Raw genomic sequence first — 24,479 nt, forward strand, 5'->3', positions numbered from 1 at the left:
TTTCAGTTAGTTTTAGGTCATTTCAGTTTTGATAAATGTAGCTACATAACAGATGCTAATGCTAAAAGCTTTACTGAGAAGTAATGTTACCATACAATACTGTAGCGTCCGACAGAACGTTAAAAGGATGATGAGGAGTGATCACAAATATTCAGTTTATTGTTTTATTATTTATTGTTGGAACTGAAATAGTTACTGTCGGACGTAACTACGCCAAAATGACAATATCCACAAACTTATCTGACAGCCTTCTAGAACTTAGTAACTTAAGGTATGATTTCATCAAAAAATACAGCATAAATTAATATTACCTGACGTTAAATATGAACCACAACACCAAGTTTCTGTGCCTGGATTCCAGTTGTTTCTTCGTAATGCAGTGAGCCATTTACTTCTCTTTTCCATTTTCCATTTACTTCTCCTTTCTTTGACTTTCAGGAGCCTGTATATCTCAGACTGCTTTTCAAATCTGTTGGTTCAGTCAACAATAGCTCCTCCCCATTATTTTTTTATTTAGTTTTACAGTTTAGACTCTATTAAAGCCTATGATTCAAACTAATGCTGCTAATCTCCATGATCAACTGTCACTTTTTGCCGCTCTGTGGCCGTAACCATGGAGACTTCGCTACCTGTGACGTCTAGTTCATACCCGCTATTACCCACAGAATGTACTTATATGTGCAGACAGTCTGATAAGATTGTATTTTTTTTAAGATGTCGACAGATGAACTTAAGTTTTGCTGTGTTCCCTTTAGAGACTGTGTGGATAAAGACTGAGCAGCTGTGGTTCAGGGGAGATTCGTTAATCAATTTACTAAAGTGAAGTAAGAATGTTCTTGTTCTATAAATGTGGACATCATACTCAATCATTACTACTGGATTAACATCAAAATACACTGAAAGATTTGGTAAGAAACCGTTTGTACACTAAGCTTTTTCTACTCATTCAACACTAATGTTAGCCAATGCTAACTCAACTTAGCACATCCCCACCCAAAAAAGATAGAATAGTTGTCCTTTTCTCCACTAACAGCCACTTCTTTTCTTCCATTAAGAAAAAGTCATATGAGAGGAGGAAGTATTCATACTGAGGGAAATCTTCATCATCACTCGATATGCAGATGATGCAGTGCTTTCTGTTGCAGTTTATAAATTTACAGTTTGATCAAGAGCTGCATGCAAACAGTACAGTAATTAATAAAGGAAATTGGACTTTCAGATTCATACATACTGTAGCCGAGATACCCAAACGGTGCCAGTACCAGGTGTGTCCCAAAAACACTGCAACGCCCTGAAAATGTGTCTAAACATTTCACTAATTGTATAGCGATTTCGATATTTCACAAAATGTTTGTATTGTGAATTTTGTGCTGCCACTTAGTCTAAAAATCAGACAGTATTGAACTAAATCAAAAGACCTGAAAGATACTGAGTGTTTTGATTTTATCCACCAGTAGGCTCATGTGTCGACTAAGCCTCATAAATACGTCGATTTGCATAGATTACGTCGACACATCACAATTTTTATATGAAATAAATCCTTACCCAGTTTAAAAAGTAAGGAGGTTCAATTAAACAGAGACCCAGAGGTGTGAGAGCAGTTGTTGTTGTAAACATTCTTATCCTGCAGAGGGCAGTAATACGCCTAGAAACTCAACATGGCCAAAAGAAGTTGAACGTGTAATTAAACTGTAACTACTTCTTGCTGACGTTGAGCTGCTGACTATTTGGACAATTCCAGTAAATTTAGTTTGATTGATGGTTGGTGGTCAGAGCCTGGGAGTTGCTGATGTGTCCTCCTCAGTTGTTTTTGAGAAAGGAACTCAACAGAGACTTGAAAGCAGATTCTAATCACTACCCAGGAAGTACAACTAAACCACATATTTAGTGTGACGTTTGGTAGGTGTTAGCAAACCTGTGTGTGGTTAGCATCACAGTGTGAAGTTTGTGGGTTCTAATCTGTCAGACGGTAAGTATCTCTAACTTAAAATATAAGATCGATATTTTGTTTAGTGCTTTCACCAGCCGGATTGGTTACTCTAGTGTAGCCTATTTTAATAAAACGATGCAGTTGAAGCATAGAAATTGTGCAGCACCACAACTACAACACACGTCTGACTCTTGGCAAGAAGTCAAATACGTTTTTTTTTCCCTTTGAAAAAAAATAATAAAAAATCCAGTTCATAATCAAGCCCCAGTGACCACTACATAAAGAAACTGGTACTGTTTTTGTGTTCGTAGACTAAAGTTGCCTCAAAATCATGAAAAAATAAAAATAATAAATGTCCATTTGGCCGTAATTTAAATCTTAAAAAGTGCAAATACATATTTTTTTTTTGTTTGTTTTTTTAGTATTTTGTAGGCAAAGTTGTACTGCGTTTTAATGTTGACACTGCCACATTAGGGTTTAGAAATGCCTTTACTTTCTGATCTCGCTGTGTTCGCTGTCACCTGAGCTTCTACACCTACACCACAGTGTTATGTCTTATGCGTGTGCAAAAGATGAAGTGTGCAGTCAAACATGTTCGGTGGGTGTTAATGTGATTTTGTGGCTATGAGCAATTCTATTTTAATAAAAACCAACAGTGTATGAACGAAGTCTATGTTACTTGAACCATATAAAAAAAAAATTAGAAGATGAAGACTGCTTTAGTATGTGTATGTTTTTTCTTTTTTTTTATCTTAATGTTTTCGCTGCCATAGGTCACCATTTATGCATTCATGGTTAATTTATGGTTATCTCCACTCCACCGGCCAAATCCTTTCTAAGTCATCACAGACATCACTTCAAACCCGACCACAATGCCTCCTCCTGCAGGTGGTGGATCCACAGGAAAGTTCCAAGTTTGGGCTGGAGAAAAATCTGGCCACCAGACACTCACCTGCAAGCTTTCCTCCAAGCGCTGGCTCCAGACGGGGCCCTGGTTTCCCTATTCCAGGCTGGCCGTGCTCAAAGCGTCTCCCTTTTAGAGGTTTACCGAGCCGTTGCCACCTTAACGTGGTGTTTGCGTCCATGTGAAGCCACTGGTAGGTTCTCAAAAGGCAAATTGGTCTCAGGGGAGGGGCCAGACAAAGAGCAATTCATAGACCTCGACAGGAGGAGACCCCGTGGGTTGACCCAGAACTCTCTGCAGGGATCATATGTATATAGCATCTGACCTGGGAATGACTCGGGATCCCCCGGGAAGATCTGGAATGAATTGAGGGGGGAGAGGGCCGTCTGGAGTTGCTGTCAGGACAAGATGGATGGATGGATGGATGGATGGATGGATGGATGGATGGATGGATGGATGGGTCACACACTTTGTTGCTGTTGAATCAAGCACAGTTGCCTTTCTTTAACATTTCTTAGTTTTACCGCACTTAGATTTGATTTGTTTTTATCATGACAAATTATTTGGACACCAGTGATGCCGGTCTAATCTCTAATCTGACCACTTTTTTTTTTTTTTTACAGTAACAGTAATCTAACACATTACTATTTCCAAACCGGTAATCAGATTAAAGTTACTTGTGTAGTTGAAGAAGTAGGTTGGGCATGTTGTAGAGCAGAGGCCTTCAACGTTTTTCAGACCTCTACCTCTATTGAGTTCTATAATAAATTCAGGCCTAGTTATATTCATAATTATATATTACTGGCATCATTTTACGTTCATTATTAAGCTATCCCTTATCTTTTTACTAAAATATGTTGGATTCATGTTAATGTATATTTAAACAAATTTAAATTTGTGGGTGAATATTAAAAAAAAATCTATAAAATAGGTCTAATCAACGAAAGATTTTGCGCCCCCCTGCAGTACCCCCACGGATCCCCTAGGGGTCGCGTACCCCTTGTTGAGGACAATATGCAATATTTTAAAAACACATTTTGGATTATTAAAAATGTACTTCTGATAAAGTGAATGAAACTAATAAAGAAACTTAGTAGATAATCTAACTTTTAAAATCAAGCAATCATGAAAGTAACTTTTTAACAGAGTAATAAGTAATCAGACTACTTTTTCAAGGTAACTGTGGTAACACTGTTGGACACACGTCACATGTCAAAGTGGGACAATGGGAAACGAATAAAAAAATGAACAAACACACAGCTGAGGGCGTAAGGACTGTATTTGTTGAAACTTCAAGGTAACAAGTCAGTCAATCATCACGTCAACGAGTGCACTTCAGTTACACATTCACAGCTTTTTGTGGCACAAGTGCACGAGGGATTCTTCCAGACTGAGCTCCGGCGTTTGTTCCTCGGCCGTTACTCTCTACAGGACACGACTGGTGACTAGATGTCAAGGTCTGAGAATCTGAGATGAATGTTCATGATGTCTGTTCCCTTTTTTTTTTTTTTTTGAAATGAGAAGGTAGAGAAAAAAAAAACTAATTGGTTTGGCTGCTTCTTAAAAAGCAAAGTCTTAAAATGACGCTGCTTTACCCTGTGATCCATGGCTTGAAAAAGAGAAACGCAAAAAAAAAAGGCACGAAACTGAAGCTTGAATACAGACAGAGTCACTTCTAACTAAACACACTTGATATTGCACTTTTCAAGAAGAAGCAGACAAGAAAAAAAAATTTAAGAGGAAGAAAGAAGCATGTGGAGGAGGCCTGTACGGACGTGTCTTAGTGAAAACCTTTGAGCAGGAACTCATCGACCCGGACAGCCTCGACGTTTTCCGTCGTAGTGTGGGATCCACTGGATCAGCTCTGAGAGCCGAAACAACAGGATTAACTGGTTAAATGGAGCCTCAGCCGGAGCGGATGACGAGGCCTAGTGGTTAAAGGAGTTCACGTAAACAAACTGCTCCCCAGGCAAGAACTGGATGAGGGATTAATTAAAGAACAACATTTAACACAAAAGACAAAGAAACCACTGATGCTCAGTATTAAAAAATTATATTAATTTGATTGATTTATTGTTTTTGGTGTTAACACATTCGCATCGACCTCCTAATGTTTTGCTGCTGCTTTGTGAAAAATCATAATTCCTGATTAATTTTTTTGTGGAAAACATAAATTGTTTTCTTTCTTTGGGAAAGTTATTAATTTATCTTCTTGGTATGTATTCTACATACCAGAAACAAGTGACTACACCGATCAGCCACAACATTATGACCACTGACACGAGAAGTGAATAACATTTAAAAACATCTTGTGACAATTCAATGTTCTGGTGGGAAACTTTTGCAACTGACATTCATTCATGTGGATGTTACTTAGACATGTAGCTCCCACCTACACCACACCAGACACCCCCACCCCCCATAGCAATCAACCCATAGGACCCAAAGGCCCCCACTAACAACACTCTAGGACCATGTCCATTCTGTTTTAGAGGCACAATATTAGGAAGGTGGTCATAATGTTACGCCTGATCGGTGCATGTCCTATAATAATAATGTCAGATGAATTAAGGTAGGGCAGTTTACACTCCTACTCTTCTTCTAAAGATCTTCTTCTCTTCCTGTTGCCCCCAGTGTTTTTTCCTTTTCAAAGCCTACATCACCCACAATGCACCTCCCCTGCAGGTAGGCTGAAGGTTTAGGTTGCATGAACAGCTTCACCTGCACACATGCAGCCGGGCACCGTCATAACAGGACAGACGTGTATATTCCTGGAGGGTTTTCCCTTTAGAGGCCGGGACAACGCCGGCCATTAATGAACATTTTCCGATAATAAAACCACACTTATTTTTAATTTATTTATTTATTTATTTACCGTATTTTTCCGAAACGAGGCCCTGCAGTGCGGATGATCGTAGGCGGATTAACCCTTTTCGCGTGGCACGCGTCGGTACCAACAAGGGGAGCTCTGACCGGGGGCCAGAGCTTGGGCCGGACCCAGCCCCGACCACAGCTATGCGGCTGTTTGTTCAGCCTACCTGCCCAGAGCTAAGTACAGACAGCGACGGATGAGGGATGGCAACAAGCTTTCACTGGAATGAGGGAGTGTCCGTGAGCTCCCCGTGAAATGTTCTCTCAGACATCGTGACGAGCCCCCGGGTCGAAGATGCCCAGAGGATTTTCTATTTGGCATCGGTTTATGTGCAAAAGCCCAGACAGACAGACAGCAAGTAACTTTCCATGCTAGTAAATATTCACTCTGAATGAGAAAAGACCTCGTTCTTTCATATAAAACTTTTTTTTTTTGACCGTGAGCCCAAACCCTCACTACTACACGTTTCTAGAACAATAAATACTTTATGCACAGACAGACATAAATAAAGGCCTTCCTGACCGTGCACTGTGCTGTAAGTGCCGCGTTCAGTTTCACAGTCAGCAACGTTTTGATCGTCGTGAGGAGAACCTGCTCCTCTGAGTCTGATTTCTATTTATTCATTTATGGCTCATTAGTTCTGAGATGACAGAAAAGAAGAAGAAGCCGTGAGAAGATTTGTACTGTAGTGGGCACCGCGGGAGGTTTCACCAGCTCGTCGAAGCTAAACGGTGAAGTCAAAGCAAAGGTCTGATGATGTAACATCTCGGTGAGTAATTGAAATAAATACAGAAAGGAGCAGTTCGCAGAGACGGGGTTTCGTGCGTCTCTTTGCAGCTGTTGAATGGCGGCAGATGTGTGGTAGCGTCTTCTCAGGCTGACGTTTTGGTTTTTATTTAAAAGTCCCCGCAAACTGAACAATCGTCAGCAGGTTGATCTCGCTGGAGACACTGTAGTGACAAGTCTCTGCTTGCGGCGTAACGTAAAAAGTCCTAAGCGACCAAAACAAAAAGTGCAAAATTTATCGTCGGTAGAAATGTCACGAAAGAAAAAACTACTAATCAAGTTCTCAGATACTCCGGCGTGGAGTAGTTGAAGAGCAGGAAGTCCATCCGATACTGGTTGAAGAGTTTCTTCTGATAGAAGGGACTGATGTGCTTGAAGAAGCGGGCGGCCATGTTGCCGTCGGTCCGGGTGCTCTTGCCGGACGTCGGGAACCGGAGCACCCCGTCCACCCCGGCCAACCTGAGCACGGCCTGAGCGTCCGGCTCCAGAGTCTCGTACTTCCCCACCACGTCGTAGTGGATGAGGCAGGGGTGGCAGAGCGAGTGGACCCGCTCCCAGTGCTCGTTGAACGGCTCCTCCCGCTGCGTCCGCGGGTCCACGAGGTACTGCACGAACTCCCGGAAGGACACGTCGCTGCCCTTCTCCAGGGCCTCGGGGTCCGGGTTGGGCCGGTGGCGGCGGATGATCTTGGTGCCGTAGCGCTTGTGGAAGGCCGTGTTGTAGCTCCGCGTGAACTTGTTGCGGTAGGCCGACACCAGGCGCTCGAAGGGGTCCCGCACGAAGATGAACTTGAGGTAGCTGCGGAGGCGCTGGTTGATCTCCGGGACCGAGAACTCGGAGAGCGTGCGCAGGTTGCCCGCGACGTGGGCCTCGTTGGCCGGGATGGCGAGGGGGTCGGTGTAGCGGCCGTCGCTGGTGAGGACCATCAGGACGCGCTTCCAGTTGGTGCAGGCCACCTGGAAGCGAAGAGGGAAGTAAAAATAATATGAGATTAGAGCAGAATCGAGTTGAAACTACAAATACAGAACTATGCACCGGCCTCTTGCAGTTTCTCTACCCCCTCGTCCTCCTGAACCCACCTTGGGGACGTAGCAGTAAATGAGGCTGTGCTTGTCGTCCACGATGAGGTGTTTGAGGTCCTCGGGCGACAGCACGCGGCGTTTCCTCGTGTGGCTCAGACACGCGTCCTCCAGCAGGTCCCTGCGCTCCTGGAGGTACCGCTGCTCCGACGACAGCTCCCGCTGCTTCAGACGACGGCGACGCGGGAGGAAGCAGAGGGAGGAAGGAGAACATCTTTTTAAAAAACATTCGTCTCCCAGTGTATGTAACATAGAATAAGACGGTGAGTGCACAAGTTTTGTCTTCCTCTTCGGACATATCATACTATCTGAACCCCACTCGGCCTCTTCCCTCTGGTAACGTTCCTGTGCTGCTGCACCTGTATCTACCATGAATTCCCCGTCTTTTTTGGTGGTGAGGAACAAAACAAAAGGGAATCTAGGAAGTGAAAAGTTTCCAGATAAAAGAGAAACTCTGCATCTAAAAACAGGAAGTGTTTTACAGGTAGGTAAGTTTCACATGGAAGATAAATGGGGATTAACACTGAGGGAGTGTTGACTGACGACGTATGTCATAGACATAGAGGAGACAATTATTCATGTTTTAGTCTGGTTATTAATTGAATTGTATTTATTATATCATTTTATATTTTTTGATCTGGCTTTTAATTGAATTTTACTTATTTTTCAATATTATTTTTTTTAGTCTCGTTGTTAATTGATTTCCACTTATTTTATAATTTTTTTTTTTTTTAGTCTGACTTGTAACTGAACTTATTTTTTTTAAATATTTTTTTTATATTTTTAGTGTGGTTATAAATTGATTTTTAATTATTTTGTCAATTTATATTTTTCAGTCTGGCTTTAAACTGAATTTTACTTATTTTTTGTTATTTTTATTTATTTTTTAGTCTGGTCATTAATTGATATTCATTTACTTTATCATTTTATATTCTTTTAGTCTGACTTTCAATCATTAAATCAGTCGTAGAAACAGTATTTTACCACTGACATATGTTGAAATGCTGTAACTTAAGCCCATATTGAGCTAACAACAGCTAAAAACAACAGCCTGGTAAAACTGAAACAGTGTGAAACACCATCATGGTAAACTGTGATTTACAGTGTATTTCTTTCTACATTTAAATTTAACAATTAAAACTTGTTATTTATTAAAACATTATAAATTTATGCCTCGTGTTGTCTTGTACGTTTCATCACTTTAAAAAAAACTCATGAGCTGGTTCAAGTTCATCTGTTCATTTTCAATTTGTGCAACTTAATTACAGTAACAATATTAGTTAATATCAAACTTTAATTTCACTCTGCACGTCTAGTTTTCCTACTGGAACACAAATAACTCGTGTGTGACGACAACAATAAAAATCTTGAATCTAACTCTCAGCAGGAAAGCAAATTAATGTTTTCCCAAAATTAAAGACAAACCTTTAAGTAATTTTTTAGAAACTTCCTCCACAACGTTAATCATTCTCCTCTTAACACAGCTCAGTTTATGCTGCGTGATGACAAGATTGTGGCCTTTTAAGAGCAACGCCTGGTTCAGTGTGTCGCTCAAGGACGCTCTACGAACCGCAAACATCCTCACAATTAACCGACGACTTGCTCTAAAAGGCACCAACTGATCCATGGTATTGAACTAAATAAACCTCAGGAGGTGCAGCAGGAGGTGGAACCTGAAAACAAAAGCTCTACTTTGACCTCAGAGGTGCCGTCATTAATTATTCTGATGTGCTGGTCTCACCTGGTCTCCATTGTAGAGGGTCTGGAGGGGACTTCTCCTGATCTTTCCTGGTCTGCTGCCAGTCTTCAAACCAGGATCTACAGTCAGACGTGGAAAAAAAAGACACTTTAATGGTCGAACACGTCCCTGTTTGTCTTTATAACGTCACGTTTCCAGCTTGTTTCCTTTGTCGCATCTGTGAGAAACGTGATTTATTGTTTCTCCGCGGCTGATTTAAGGTTCAACGCTTTGCTGTTTATTTTTAATAAGTCTGTAAGTAGGTCACAAATGAGAGCTGGTACAGTGTGTGTGTGTGTGTGTGTGTGTCGTGTGTTTGCGGGGTGGGTTAAATTGCGCCGTAAAGACGTCCGAGCGCCGTCGTCGTAACGGGGGAAGGTCGTTCGGAGCCAACTTTCCGCCGCTCCTCCGCTGTAATTTAGCCGTGACGTGATCCCTCTTTAAAAGAAAAAAATCTGCCTCCTCTCATTTACAGATTCTATAGGAACAGAGTGTTCCCACCAAAGGCCGTCAGCAAGTCCCACACATGTTAAAGCCGAGACACGAGAGAGAGAGAGAATCAGCCACAACATTACGACCACTGACAGGAGAAGTGAATAACATCGACCAAACGTGTGACTGTTCAGTGTTCTGCTGGGAAACTTTTTGGACCTGGATGTTACTTGGACATGTAGCACCCACCTAGACCAGACCAGACCCCCCCACCCCCCCCCCACCCCCTAGCAATGACACTCCATAATGAAGCAGAAAAAACGGTTTGGGAACAACTCTAAAAAACATGAAGAACAGCACAAGCTGTTGACCTGGCCTCCAAATTCACTAGATCCCAAACTGATCAAGTATCTGTGGGATGATGATCCACCATAGAGGAACCTCCCCTCGACCCATAGGACCCAAAGGTCCCCAAATAACAACACCCTGTTCCCAGACACTATGGGACAAGCTTAAGGGAGATCTACACAATATAAGGAAGGTGGTCATAATGTTACGCCTGATTCTTCTCTTCTCCTAAAGATGTTAGTGACTCCAGAAGTTTAAAAACAGACAACAGAGTCAGAGTTTTCCTAATTATTCTAATGCAAACATTTAATAAAAAGGTAAATGTGGATTTATTACACGTTCTGCAATCAAGTCAAAGCAATAATGATGATAAAATAATAACTAAATCCTGGGAAAAATACTCTAAACTGTTTGCACAAATCTTTTCATTTCGAATCGATCAGTGTGTTTATTCTTTTCCGCACATTTTCTGCAGCAAATGAAACCGCAGTAAAAACAAAACAGACTTGGAGAACGTCTCACAGCCAGTCTCTCTCTCCACGGATTGCACAACCGAACACACTGAATTAGCACATGCTAATTAGCTGCGAGCTGGAACAGTGCTTGGCAGCGTGTCATGAGAAACGTAAAAATGTGGGGGGCGCTGTCCAGCCTCTATAAACACATCTGTCCTCCCCCCTCCTTCCACTAACCGTCCTCTCCTGCCTCCACTCAGGCCTGGTGACAATCTGCAGCTGAACGCTACAGTGATTTGTTTTGCACATGTAGCTTAACAATGCAGAGCGCTGCTTTACATCGACCACAAAGATGGAGGTGACGAGAGGTGGTGGAGGGTGGGGGGGTGCATTAGCATGAGGGGAAGCACTTAAAAGGAACGAGGAACGCGCTCATATGGAAAGGATATCAGCTGGCAGTAAAAAGTAAAGGTGAAGGGTCATTCTGACGCAGACGGAGCCTGTTTCTCTTCTTCTTTCTTTCTTTCCCCGCTGAGCCCAAGCAAATAAAACACAATCGGCTGAAACGTTTCATAAATCTATTTAGCACTGACTTGCTTGTTCAAATTAAAGATAAATCATAACTGCTTCCTGATATTATGAGGAAGCAGAGAACTCAGAAAATGGAGAAGCGCTGCAGAGCCAGTGAGTCTGCACATGTGCGGCGTCGTAAAAGAGGCCGCGACACCGAGATTGTGGCGATACAGCTTGTCCCCGTTCCTCCTCTCTGAGCGTGAGCTCAACAAAATCCTCCACTTCCTCTCAGAGAGACTCTGAGCCACATCGTCCCGACGTCTGAAAGCATCACTGGACGATAAATCCTCGCGCCGAAATTACACAACGTGCAATTCATGCTTTTAATTACAGGAAGTGGTTCATGTATATGCGGTGAACATGCTCTGCTACGATGTAACCGTGAAGAAAAGTTAAATGACATCCCGTTAAAGATGCACACACACACACACACACACACACACACACATTTCCGATATCCCGAAACGAAGCGTCGGACTTCTCTCCGTCTACGGCGCCGCGCTTCACATCTTAAGCAGATAAGCGTTCTGCAAAACCCAGGACGCTTCCTCAGGAAGCTGGAAAGTAGGTCAAGACACACTTGTGGAGGCTCTGCTCTCGTGGTAATGGTTTATTGTATGTTTTTCGAGTACAAACACTGCTATAAATGGAGGGGACGGATGAAAAAACCCTCAAGTGTTTAATCTGTGCTGATATTACGAGGGGACACATGCAGGCCGAGTCCAAAAATTAAATATAAAAAGGGTAAAAAAGGCTGAGAGACCTGAAATCTTAAGGTAAAATACAACTTAATAAATCCATATGTGTGTGTGTGTCCTTACTTATTAAAGTGAAGGAAATTAAATGGCTTTACTCAACAGTCTGATGCGTTAATACTTGTAAAGCGGTAATATTATCTAAAAAAAAAAAAGGGTGGCAAGTCATATTGTGGCCACATAAGAAACCATTTCCTGTGAGGCTACATCACCAACCGCTAAGAGCTATGAGCTAAGAGCTAAGAGCTATGAGATAAGAGATATGATCTATGAGCTAAGAGTTAAGAGCTAAGAGCTATGAGCTATGACCTATGAGCTATGAGCTATGAGCCATGAGCTATGAGCTATGAGCCATGAGATATGAGCTATGAGATATGAGCTATGAGCTAAGAGATATGAGCTATGAACTAAGAGATATGAGCTGAGCTAAGAGCTATGAGCTATGAGCTAAGAGCTAAGAGATATGAGTTAAGAGATATGAGCTAAGAGCTATGAGATAAGAGCTAAGAGATATGAGCTATGAGCTATGAGCTATGAGCTAAGAGCTATGAGCTAAGAGCTATGAGCTAAGAGATATGAGATAAGAGATATGAGCTATGAGCTATGAGCTAAGAGCTATGAGCTAAAAGCTATGAGTTAAGAGATATGAGATAAGAGATATGAGCTATGAGCTAAGAGCTATGAGCAATGAGATATGAGCTATGAGCTATGAGATATGAGCTATGAGCTAAGAGCTAAGAGCTATGAGCTAAGAGCTAAGAGATATGAGCTAAGAGCTATGAGCTATGAGTTATGAGTTAAGAGCTATGAGCTAAGAGATATGATCTATGAACTATGAGCTATGAGTTATGAGCTAAGATGTCAAACTTGGATTCACATCCCTTTTTTTTTGGAGCATGACTTCCCACATAACCATCCTACGTGTATTGTAAAGAAAAAACAGGGAAGTAGTTTGTACTTTCTCAATAGCGATGACCCTTGACTCCCATCACCTCATGACCATGAATGGCTTCATGGGTGAATTAACCGCAAGGAATTTCCCAAACCTTTTTAGCCAGATTAGCATCTTTCTACCACGTTAGTGCAGTTTTACAATCAACAACTAGAGGAACTGGATTTTGTAGATATATACATATATACATATATACATATATATATATGTATAGTTGTTTCCTCCAAGCAGCTTCTTCAGCTCTAAAAAAACAGGAACGTTTGTGGGTGTTAGCCATGAGAAACGGCCCCCGAGGCTCCAGTCTCAAGGTGTAAACGGGAGGTGAGACGTGTCCTCGGGGACAGATGTTCAGACTGAGCTGCAGACCGAGGGCAGATTGTATCTCGGTTGCACCTCCCCTCTTCAGAGAACGATGTTCCAGTTTGACGTAGACGGCTTCCTTTGCTGCATCTGTCAGTTTATGTTTACGTGCTTTAACGGAGCTACGCTCGAAACTCGACTTTCAGTCCTGGTCCCAGTTTTACATGCAACGGAGGGAATCAAATAACTGACGGGAACATGTCCTCCTCCCTTCGCACTAGGTGGGATGACACCACCCAAACCCCAACTCAGCTAAAGACAAGAAACTCTACAACTAGTGCAATAATGTTTTTGTGGTTTTTGCTAAACGATCGATCCTGCTGATGTTGACTAAATCCACCGACTCTCCGTCCTCCCCCATCGTCGCTTCCTTTTAAACCAAACATCTAGAAAAGATGAGTAACCTTCCCATCACCGCACATCAGGACGAAGAAACGAACGTAATGACTGTTAAAACATCAGCTTGTTAGTAACACCAGTGTGAGACCAGCGGCTCGTAGCTCAGCGCTGTATCTGGAGCGTATCCGTTGGTTTGTCACGTGGATACAATCTGAAAATGCATCTGAGATAATACGCCGGCGTGAATGTGTCAGCTTGACAAAGATCTCTCCCCTAACGCTGCTTTACTTCAGAGTGTTTTCGTAGATCTCCCGATGATTCACCAGAGCTTCCACCTGCGCTCACGCACACGACCCGACGACGTTTCCTCCTCCGCTAATGGAAAAGTACACACTTCGCTTCATGCTCGTTCTACTCTGTTGTTATCACAGTAAACCACATCTTTTTTTTTTTGTAGCATGTTTTATCACATGTGCCAGAGAAAAACCACCGCTTCCTCTCAGACCCAGGAAATGACACAACTCTTGACAGTTGAAGAAGAGCAGAAAACGGGGGCCTCGGTCTGGTTGCACATATACACAAACATACAAACGGACGCATGGTTACGACTCGTTGGGGTTTTTGCGTCTGGTTTGACCGTTTAACCCTGCGTGAGAAGCCACGTCGATTGTTATTATTCCCGGACAAACAAAGCTTCCATTAAGCCCGTACACAGGTCTGGGTCATTATAAACAGACATGCACTGACTAATCAACCCATTACTAAAAGTGACTTGGTTTCTTGTAACGTCTAAACTTTCGTAGATGTCACTGAGTCAAATCTCTGCCGACAAACGAGGTTTCTTTTTAAATTTCTTTTTTCCGTGGCATCGATTAGGTGGAAATCTTCTTTAAAAGAGGCGCTCGAAAGGGAGGAGCGTCTTTACGAGAGGTGCAACCGAAAAGTGACTGAAAGAGAAAACAGGACGTCACAAATTGGGACAAGAGAAGGTCTCTGTCGGGAGGGAACTGTGTTTGTTTAAGTCGCCTTCAAGGTGTCGCGCCATCTGCTGCTACGAGCTGCATGTGGTGGTAATTAGACCAGCGAGGTGAGGCCGCTTTACGATCAGTTTCTTTTTAAGCTTTACTCTCACCTCTTCTCTAGATACAAACTCTAAGATGATCGGAAGTGAATGTCAACGTCCCATTTATTTAATCCCGTCTGAACATTAAAGGCTTCGGTGTGACGGGCTGTGAGCTCACTCCGGTTACATAACGAGGGGGCAGAGAGGCCCTGACAAGTTAGCGTTATTATATAAATAAATACAGCACGGATGGATGGCTTTTAAAAGATGCTCTGAGCTGAAAGGGACTGTTCAAAGCCTCGAGGCCCCAGACGGATTGGGTCACCGACCCGCTCCAATAAAGTGCGTTCAGACAAGATGGCTGCACCCTCAAAGAGAGGACACAAGAAAGAGACGGAGAACGGCAGCGCCTGGTTTTAATGGTTAAAGTTAATGACGACCTGATGGTCCGGTGGCGGTGAGGGTGCATGCCACATGGGCAAAAAAAAAAAAAATGCCTTTAGCAGCTGAGTTCCCCCCGGTTTGACTTCAGGATCTCGGCCATGCGTGTCACGTCTCCTGCAGCTCTTCCCTCGTAGACTCCAAGCACCAAAAACGCCTGCGTTTGATCCGTTGTACATGCGCAACGTCACGGTTTGGTACGAGGAAGAAACGCCACATCACTACCGTGTGAAAATCTGTTACCGAAAGACGACGTTTCCTCCTTCCTCTGGTTTCAGTGTTTCTGTTAAGAGGACGTCACGATCGGTATCAAGGCGTCATTAAAAAAACGAACAGATCGTTATCGGTGGTTCGGCCACGTACGTTTCGCTCGCAGTTATTTACTTTAGGTCTGCAATTAAACCACAACCACGTAGGGTTGTTTTTTTCTGGTTTAATGGTCTGTTTTTAAGGTTAGAGGGTTTATGGCGCTGGATGACCAGACTGGTTTCCCGGTGCCAAGGTACGAGCTACAGCGCTACATTAGCTTAGCTTAGACATTAGCTGTTGCGTAATCCAGGAGTGAATTCTCCAAGACAAGAAAAGACTCCTCCAGGAGAGGAACGTTCATCAGAAGCAGACAATGAAACCACAGCATCGTCTTTAAGTGCTTAAGACACAAGCCTCTAGTTCTCATGTTTGCGCATGAACGCGCTAATCTTTTACTGCTTTTTTCTTTTCTTCATAGAGAACTCTCTTAAATGTCAGCGCTTTATAAAAAAAAGATTTACAAGATGGAGCATGCAAAGGGATACCAACAAACAGACTTTTGATGCACTCCACAGACTGAGGCAGAACAAACAGCCGGCAGGTACAGCATGTGGTGCACAGGGTTTCTGAGGATCTGCCGTCTCCGTGGGAGAACTTAAAGGCGTCACAACGTTCCGTGTTTGTTCTGCAACAGCTGCTCTGATTATCAGTGTCAGATGACAAGTGGCATGTGAGCGCATGCACATACGTAGCGACGCGTTCAGCCGCAGCGTCCGTGTGAATACGCGTAAATACGTGTGTTCGGCGGCACGGGGCGACGTCGTTGCGTTTCCTACGGTTTGGTTTAGGGAAGGGATCAGCCACAATATTATGACCACTGACGGGGGAAGTGAATGACATCATGAGCAGCATCTTGTTGCAATTCAGTGTTCTGCTGGGAAACCTCTGGACCTGGTGTTCATTCGTGTGGATGTTATTTAGACATGTACCACCCACAGAGACCAGACCAGACACGCTGCACCCCACAGCAATGACGCTCCTGACACAGACACACAAAAAACGCTTTAGGAACAAACAAAAAGAAACATGAAGAAACAGCACAAGGTTTTGACCTGGCCTCCACCTCAGAAGGCCCATGTCTGTTCTCTGTCTCTGGAGACACAAGGGAGACGTACACAACATGAGGGAGCTGGTCATAATGTTATGGCTGATCGATTTTATGTGCAAAATGACCGTGTGGGTGAGTCGTTCAGGCCGGATTCTGCCTCTGTGACCTGCAGCGTTCAGCATCACGAGAGTCTGGCCAAACAAAAAAAAAAAAAAAACGTTTTCCTTTTTAATTCATCTACGCGCCCGAAACTCGACAATTCTCCATTGTGTCCCATAGCTGGGAAAAAAAAAGAGGAGAGCTTTCCCACCCTGGAGTCGGCTGAAGTCGTGTAAGGCTTCCCGGCAAATGAAGTGGAAGAGTTGGCGAGGGCGAGCGCAGAGCAAACAGCAAACAGAAGCAGAGAAAATGTTGACCAAAAAAAAAAAAGTCCTGGTCGGGCTCAGCTTCAACTTGACTCATCTTGGTTTGAAAACTGTTGCCTCTGCTAAAATAAAACCCGCTTTGTGTCTTTAATACCAGCTCATAAATATATATATATATATTTTTTTTTTTTCAAACTGTGTGATTCTCGTGAAAAACAACAGAAAAATATTTCCTGCGTCAAACTGAAATCGCTGAAGAGTGTGGATTTCGCTCATTTTCTAAACGCTGACAAGTTCACTTCCACCTTTCACCAAAACGCTCACGGACACGGAGCTTTTTCAGGGCGACACTTGGCGTAGTAGTAACACGCAGACGCAGGGCGACACCGCATTAAAAGGACGAGTCTGAGTGGAAAAAATAAACTGGGTGTTCGTCTCTATTTAATGTGTCTATTGAGAGAAGGTGACTGGAAACGGAACGGGGGGGAATTTCATCACTTCACCAGTGTGTCAGAAAAGGCGTGACGAGGGGAGGCTGGAGGAAATGAAACAAGAAGTGGTGAGAGCACACACTTGAGGGATCAATCAGTCGTACAACCTCTGAGGGAAATGTTTGAGGTTCTGACACAAGGAGCAAAGGTTACGGCCACAACATTATAACCACTGAAGTGAAGTGACAATTCAATGTTCTGATGGTAAACTTGGTGTTCATTCGTTCATTCATGTGGATGTTACTTGACATGTAGCGCCCACCTACAACAGATCAGGCCCCCCCCATCCCATAGCAGTGACACACAGCACACTCAGATACGTTTACATGCACGTGGGGAAAAAAAAAAACGAATTATTGCCATAATCCGACTTTAACTGGACAACTGAAGTGCGTGTAAACACGTCACTGCGACTAAAATCTTCTCCTTATCCGATTAAGACACACGAAATTGTTTTTGTCCGCCATGTATACGCCTTAATTGGACTTTAACAGGACAACTTGTGTGATCATTCTCCACCACCGCTGCGCTGGTGTATGAACACGGAACGAAAACATCCAAGAAGAAGAAAAAAGTAAAAAGAGCTGGTGGAAGAACCGCCTGATTGTTAGCGCCATCTTATCTGCACCATAAGTAGCATGAACATTACATACGAGATTAAAAAAAATTAACTATTATCCATCTTGTTGTCGTTTGAAATGGTTTGCTGCATGAATGACTGTTGTTTATTATATGATGTATATGATGTTTGCTGCGGGCGGCAGGAAATCCAATAAAATTACATCAACGCAGAAACGTGGCTTGAAGTCAAAAATCACACATGACATAAATCATGGCTTGGAAACGAAGACATGGCAAGATGACGGAAAACATGAGGACACAAAAACGACGCGACAAGGTTAAAGACAGGGCTATGGGCCATGGCAGGAGTCTTTCAGACCAAGGACCCAGAAAACTGATGGAGAGATGAAGTAGGGACCCCCTGAATTTAAAGAAATTTAAACTTGTGGGGGAAAACTGATAAAAATGTATATGAAAAATGTCTAATCAACCCCCCCCCCCCCCCCCCCCCTTGCAGTGCCTCTGCAGACCCCATGTTAAAGACCTATTTGCTACGGGATGACGAGACACAGGTGAAACTAATGGGGGAGAAACCAATAAGCAATGAAAGGAAAACACAACAGGAAACCAAGAAACTTAACAAAATAAAACAGGAAACTCAAAACATGACCATGAAAAAAAAAACATGAAGTGCAGCACAAATCTGTGGGACGATCCTCCCCTCAACCCCCACTAACAACGTTAAGGACGTCCTCAGGACACAATGTCCAAATTCTCTGATGACTGTTTTGAAGGCGCAATTAGCAAATAATGGTCACAATGTTATGGCTGATCGATCTGAAACCTTCAAAACCTCACACACCTCGTCAGATCGGCGTCCGACGGAGGAAAATTAATGCGACGTGACGGCGGGAGGAGTAACGAGTTCGTAATAACACGCCGGACTGGACTTTTGCATTTTCTTTTCCTGAGCTCCAAACTCAGGGTGTTGCTGCAGGAAGTCGCACAATGGAGGCAGAACAAACAACAAACACACTTTCCTGGCTTTCCTGTCCGATATTAAACAGCGGCTTAATTGGCAGATTCAGAGTGTGTGTGTGTGTGTGTGTGTGGTGCGAGGTATTCTAATAAACCCGTTATCTGTCTAGTCAGCAGTTACACGAACAAATATTTTGCTCCAGAGCAGGAAACAGGCCGGTGGCTGGTTTTCACAAACACACTCACGAGGCTCGACAAGTTACCACAGCATCACAGTGATGACACAACGATTGCAAAAGTTAGGCGGTTATTTTAACCCCGTCGGCCCCCCTTCTACATTAATATTAATATTTTTTTGTGCACATTTAAGTATTTTCAGTCTGGTTTCAAGTATTTTAAGAGACGAGGCTCAAATTATAACTTAAACCGAGCAGCGTTTAGCAAAAAAAGAGGCATGATCGTCGGGGGGGGAACCAGCTAAAACATGACCAGCGAGCAGCAGATGCGTGTGAAATCGGGTGCTTGCAAAAGCCGGACTCCAACGAAAACAAAAAAAGGCATAATCTGGCAAAATGAGCGCAGCGTGAGAGCACGTTTCAAACAAAGCGGCCGCTGGTTTTAATTTAACTTATTTAACGTGTTCTCTGACCTGATTAAACAGTTTGAGCTTTAAATCGTTTCCCTGTAACCACACCGAGTATAAAACACAATGCAGGTGGTGCTGGTGTCAGGTTCTTAAACTACAATGCACTTCTCTATGTGTATTATTCTTACCTTGGACGTACAGTGTACAACGATCAGGCATAACATTATGACCACCTTCCTAATATCGTGAAGGTCTTTAAACCTATTGTGACTCATCATTGAACGAACATGGACATTAGTGGGGTCCTTAGGGTCCTGAGTGTTGAGGGGAGGGGGCCTCTCCCACAGATACTCGATCAGTTTGGGATCTAGTGAATTTGTGACCTGTTCCATTTGCCTGGGAACGACGTGACACCTGAGTTATCGGCGTTTCAGTTACAGAAGTCGGGAAAACTAGACGGACGCGTCCGTGAAAGCTCTCGTCTTTTCTGAATATAACTTGGTGGAAACTTGGTGTGTTCAGTATTTACATTTTTTTGAGTGCAGAGTGAAAAAGTTTTTTAAAAAATTCTTGATATTAACTAAAATTGTTAGTTTTTTACTCGAATTATTTACAGTGATGAAATCTATAAGGCCACACGAGGCAGAAATTTATAAAAATATTTAATATATTAATATTTGTTTTTACCAGGTTATTATTTTTAGCCATTCTTAGCCCGACATGAGCTTGTAGTTCCCATATAACGCACGAAAAACTTAAATTATACTATAAGAGGAATTCAACGTATGTATGAGGGAGAATAATGTCTGTACGGCTGCTTTTACGCAACAAAAACTAATCAGAGGTGCTAATAAACTGAATATTACAGGAGCTTCTAATCACGGTTTACTCATGAGGCGGCCATCTTGGTTCACAGTGACAATTCTACGACTTTCTGAGTAGAAAATCCGACATTGGGTGCGTTTCCAGGTGACTATTCTGACTTATGAGTAAAAATGGAACATGCTGAACGCTGTTCGTTACGTTTTTTGAGTTGTTCCTAAGTATTTTTGTGTGTGTGTCCTTGTCAGGCTGCATCCCATCAAGAAGTGTCACTGCTATGGACGGGTGGGGGGTGTCTGGTCTGGTCTGGTCTGGTCTGGTCTGGTCTAGGTGGGAGCTACATGTCAAAGTAACATCCAGGACCAAAAGTTTCCGAGCAGAACACTGAACTGTCACAATCTTCTTCTCCTGTCATGTTGTGGTCATAATGTTGTGGCGGATCAGCTTTACAGTTCACACGAATGTCGTTAAGTGTTTTTCGAGCTGCACAACGCCGTCGGTGGTCATAATGTTATGCCTGACCGGTGCACGCGTCCATACGCTGAAGGCTGCAGAGGACGGATCTCTGGATTAGAAGCACGGAACAAAATCTGAAATCTCATGAATAACCCAAGAACGTGGCCTGAAGTGCAACACATGTTTGCCACGATGCTGCTGCTGCTGGTGCTCCTTTTTCTTTTTTATCTTGTTTCACTTCGCTGTAAAAAACAAGACAAATGGTGAGAAATGAAAAGAAACGGGATTAGCCCCCGGATAAGTGCGGTGACTCCGACTAGATGAACAGGGATTAAAGAAGCCGCCGCGCTTTGTTTGTTGACATCCTGTGAATTAGCTCCTCGCTAATGTGGCTTTTTTATGTGAACAGCATTGCTACCGGTGGGGCCTTTTTTTTTTTTTTTTTTTTTAAAGCAGGCAAGTCTAAACGGGTCAGGCAGTAAAGGGGACGGAGGGAGGGAGGGGGGTCAACGAGAAGGCTGAAAGTTTGCTGCTGGTTTGGCAACATGTGTTTTCTGAGTCTGTTACTGACAGATATATAAAAAAAAAAAAATGATTCACAGCTTTTCCGAAAATGTTGCAGGACGGTTGGTGCGTCACGTCTGTTACACCATGTTGTTATTTCTAATGGAGCTTTTCATCGTGTGTTTTTATCATCATCTTTTATTTGTCACCCATAAAAAAATCTAAAAATAAACACATAAACCGATTGGAAATGATTCTTGGAGACGCGTCTATAAGCTGCAAAACATCAGCACAGAAACAGAAACAGAACAGAACTCGCTGCACTTCAACAAAAAGCCACATTGATTGATTGATGAAGCTGCTCTCGCCAACAAACCCCCCCCCCTCTCCCCCCCAAAAAAAAACCGGGACCTAAATCCTTTCGCCATCCTCTCTTTTCTCCTCTTCCCCTCATGAACAAACAGCTCTTCCCTCTCCTCTTTGCCCACGTGCTGCAGAATGTAAACGCCGACCACGAATCAATCATCCGTCTGACTCCTCACCCCGGACGTCCCCCCAGGAGGGAGGGGGGGGGGGATCAGTCCGTCCCCCCCGGGGAAACAAAGAGGAGAGGTATGAGGAGGAGGAGGAGGAGGAGGAGGAGGAGGAGGAGGAAGGAATGTGGGGGTCCTCGCTAGGAGGAGTGGGGGGGCTGTGAAAACATTCCACCGTTCACAGTGAACTTATTCATGGTTCCACTTCATTCACATGTCATTATTTATGTTCATCTGGTTCACACACACACGGACTCTGACACATGCAGGTGAGCCAAGAAAAAAATATTAATTAACGCCACAATAATAATAATAAGACACTTTAAAAAGTCCGAAATCTGCGTTAAAAGTTCACCCGGTAACACTTTTCCTTACTTTTTTATTAATGTTGTCCCATGCAGCTTTTGATATGATTCAGTATCTGTCATAATATCTTGTTTTATTAACTATGAGTCAAGTCTTGATTAATGTCTGCAGATGCCTCCAGTTTAGCAATGACCCCGAAAACACATTTACCAACACAACACAAAGACATTTAAAGTCCGAAAGTTGCATTAAAGGTCACGTTTAGCAGTTTCTAGATATAATGCAGCTTTCTTTGTAATATCTCCTTTAATTCACCATAAATCCAGTCAGCAAGTATCAGTGCTCATTAAGTGACTCATGAGCCACCAAGTCAAGTATCGTGGTTCCATTAAAGTGGAGCCAGTGACCAAAGAAAGACATTAAAAAGTCTGAGAGTTGCTTTATAAGTTCATCAGCGCCACGTTTCTTTGCTTTTTTATTAACGTTAGCCATGCAACTATTGATATAATGCAGTGTTCTTTGTAATATCTCATTTAATTAACCATAAAATCAGTCTGCAGAGATTAGCATTCATTAAGTGACTTATCATCCATAAGCATTGAAGTAGAGCCAGTGTATCAAAATGACTGTTACGACGAAAAATCCCATTTATTAACCCAACGCAAAGACTGAATTTACGTCTGCTGACACCTGCAGTTTAGCAAAATGTCTGTTATGATTTACAAGCGCCAAAGAATGACATTTAAATGTCTGAAAGTTGCTTTAAAGTTTCATGCAAGACCATGTTTAGACGCTGCAGCTGTCGATATAACGCCACATTCTTCACATTATCTCGTTTTATTAACCATTAAATCAGTCTGCAGGTATCAGCCTTCATTAAACGGCTTATAATCCATAAAGTCGGGCATTAAAGTAGAGCCAGCGTGTGAAAACTACTCGCCAACATTCAGGCATTTAAAAGTTTGAAAGTTGCATTAAAAAGTTCACCCAGCACCACTTTTACTTTAACAACTATTGATTGATAGGATGCAGCATTCTTTATAAAACCTTGTATTAACCATAAATCCAGTCTGCAGGTACCTGCACTGTTACCTGCAGTGTAGCAAAATGTCTGCTACGACCAAAAACCACATGTACAAAGAGCACACGGAGACATTTAAAGTCTGAAAGTGGCTTAACAAGTTTATGTATAACCATTTTTTACCCTTTATTCTAAACCATAGTCACAGAACTATTGATATAATGCAGATTTCTTTATAATATCTTACTTTATTAACCATAAATCCATAAAAGCAGACTCACTTTATGTCTGTTATGGCCAAAACACACATTTAAAAGTCTGAAAAGACAATAAAAGCTCATACAAGGCTACTTTTTTACTTTTATTGTTTATGATGTCCATGCAACTATTAATTTCATGCGGTATCTACATAATATCACGTGTAGCAGACAGTACCCTCCTTATCATTATAATCTTTGTAAGTGTTTTTGTGTCGTATTTGAATAAAGAACATAAAAAAAAGAAAGAAGGGGGTTCTTACCTGGCTTGGTGATGCTCTGGAAGTAAAGCACAAGGACGAAGAGCGAGCCGAGGCACGTCGCCAGGAACAGGCGTCCTCCGCGGGGCATCCTCATCCTGAAGCCCGGCTCTGCAGGCGGAGCCCCCGGCCCCTCGCCGCCTCCGCTACCGCCTCGACACGGTTCATACAACACGAGAGAGACTCTCCGAGGAAATAAAAAATAGGATGAGGAACCTATTTTTTATTTTTTATTAACCAAAAGAAAAAAAAAGAAAAAATGAAAGAAAAAGAAGACCATCCAGGAAAAAAGGGTCGATAGCTGGGGCTTAAATCCAGAACCTCCTGGTCCTCACCGGGTTTTTAAAAACAGTTTATAATATTGTCACCTGAGATAAAACATTAAATACGGTTTGGTTTAATTGTGTCAGCTCCTAAAAAAAACCCGAAACTTATGAATTAACTGTTTAGCTTAGCTCTTAGTTCTACTTGAAACCCGCACCTATGATGCCTGGAGTTTTACTGAAGCAACATAAACTACAAACTTCTTCTTCTCTTTCTTCTTCTTCTTCTCTAAACATGGACGGGCACCGTGCCATGACGTCACACACACCCCTCTTTCTTCTGAGCCCCGCCCCCTCAGCGGTGAGTTCAGGCACTGCGGGAATTTTTTCAGATTTTACAGACAAAGCAAGTTTTCAGTGGATTAAATTGTCTGGTGGTGTCGGAAAAAATAAAAAAATAAAAATACTTCTGAGTGAAATTTAACTAACGGAAGACCACGCCTTAATTGATGCAAATTAAATGTGAAACTGAGGGAGGGATGCGGAGGGTGACGAACAAAGAGGGAGAAAGTTAGGAGGACACGGCTTTGTAAGTTCAGTGCAGGAAATAGAATGACATGGGGTGTGAACATAATAACAACTTAATTTAAACAGTAAAAAGATTTGATTCAAACAAATAAGAGATGAGCTAT

The 24,479-nt window shown here is 42.7% G+C and overlaps 1 protein-coding gene across 2 annotated transcripts; it reads right to left on the bottom strand.

The window, feature by feature from the left end:
• Nucleotides 1-5,681: 5,681 nt before the first annotated feature.
• On the bottom strand, nt 5,682-24,109 carry LOC125019016 (carbohydrate sulfotransferase 11-like). 2 transcript variants are annotated; one of them, XM_047603529.1, is made up of 4 exons: nt 23,528-24,109; nt 9,313-9,389; nt 7,572-7,733; nt 5,682-7,448 (listed from the first exon to the last, which is right to left on the bottom strand). In XM_047603529.1, exons 1-4 carry the CDS (start codon nt 23,619-23,621, stop codon nt 6,768-6,770), a joined length of 1,014 nt encoding a protein of 337 aa, XP_047459485.1. In that variant the 5' UTR covers nt 23,622-24,109; the 3' UTR covers nt 5,682-6,767. The 2 variants fall into 2 exon arrangements, with proteins under 2 accessions (XP_047459485.1, XP_047459478.1); XM_047603522.1 differs by having other exon boundaries at nt 7,572-7,736; nt 23,528-24,106.
• Between the last annotated feature and the right edge of the window lie 370 nt (nt 24,110-24,479).

The sequence above is a fragment of the Mugil cephalus genome, chromosome 1, assembly GCF_022458985.1.
Source record: "Mugil cephalus isolate CIBA_MC_2020 chromosome 1, CIBA_Mcephalus_1.1, whole genome shotgun sequence".
Taxonomy (NCBI): domain Eukaryota; kingdom Metazoa; phylum Chordata; class Actinopteri; order Mugiliformes; family Mugilidae; genus Mugil; species Mugil cephalus.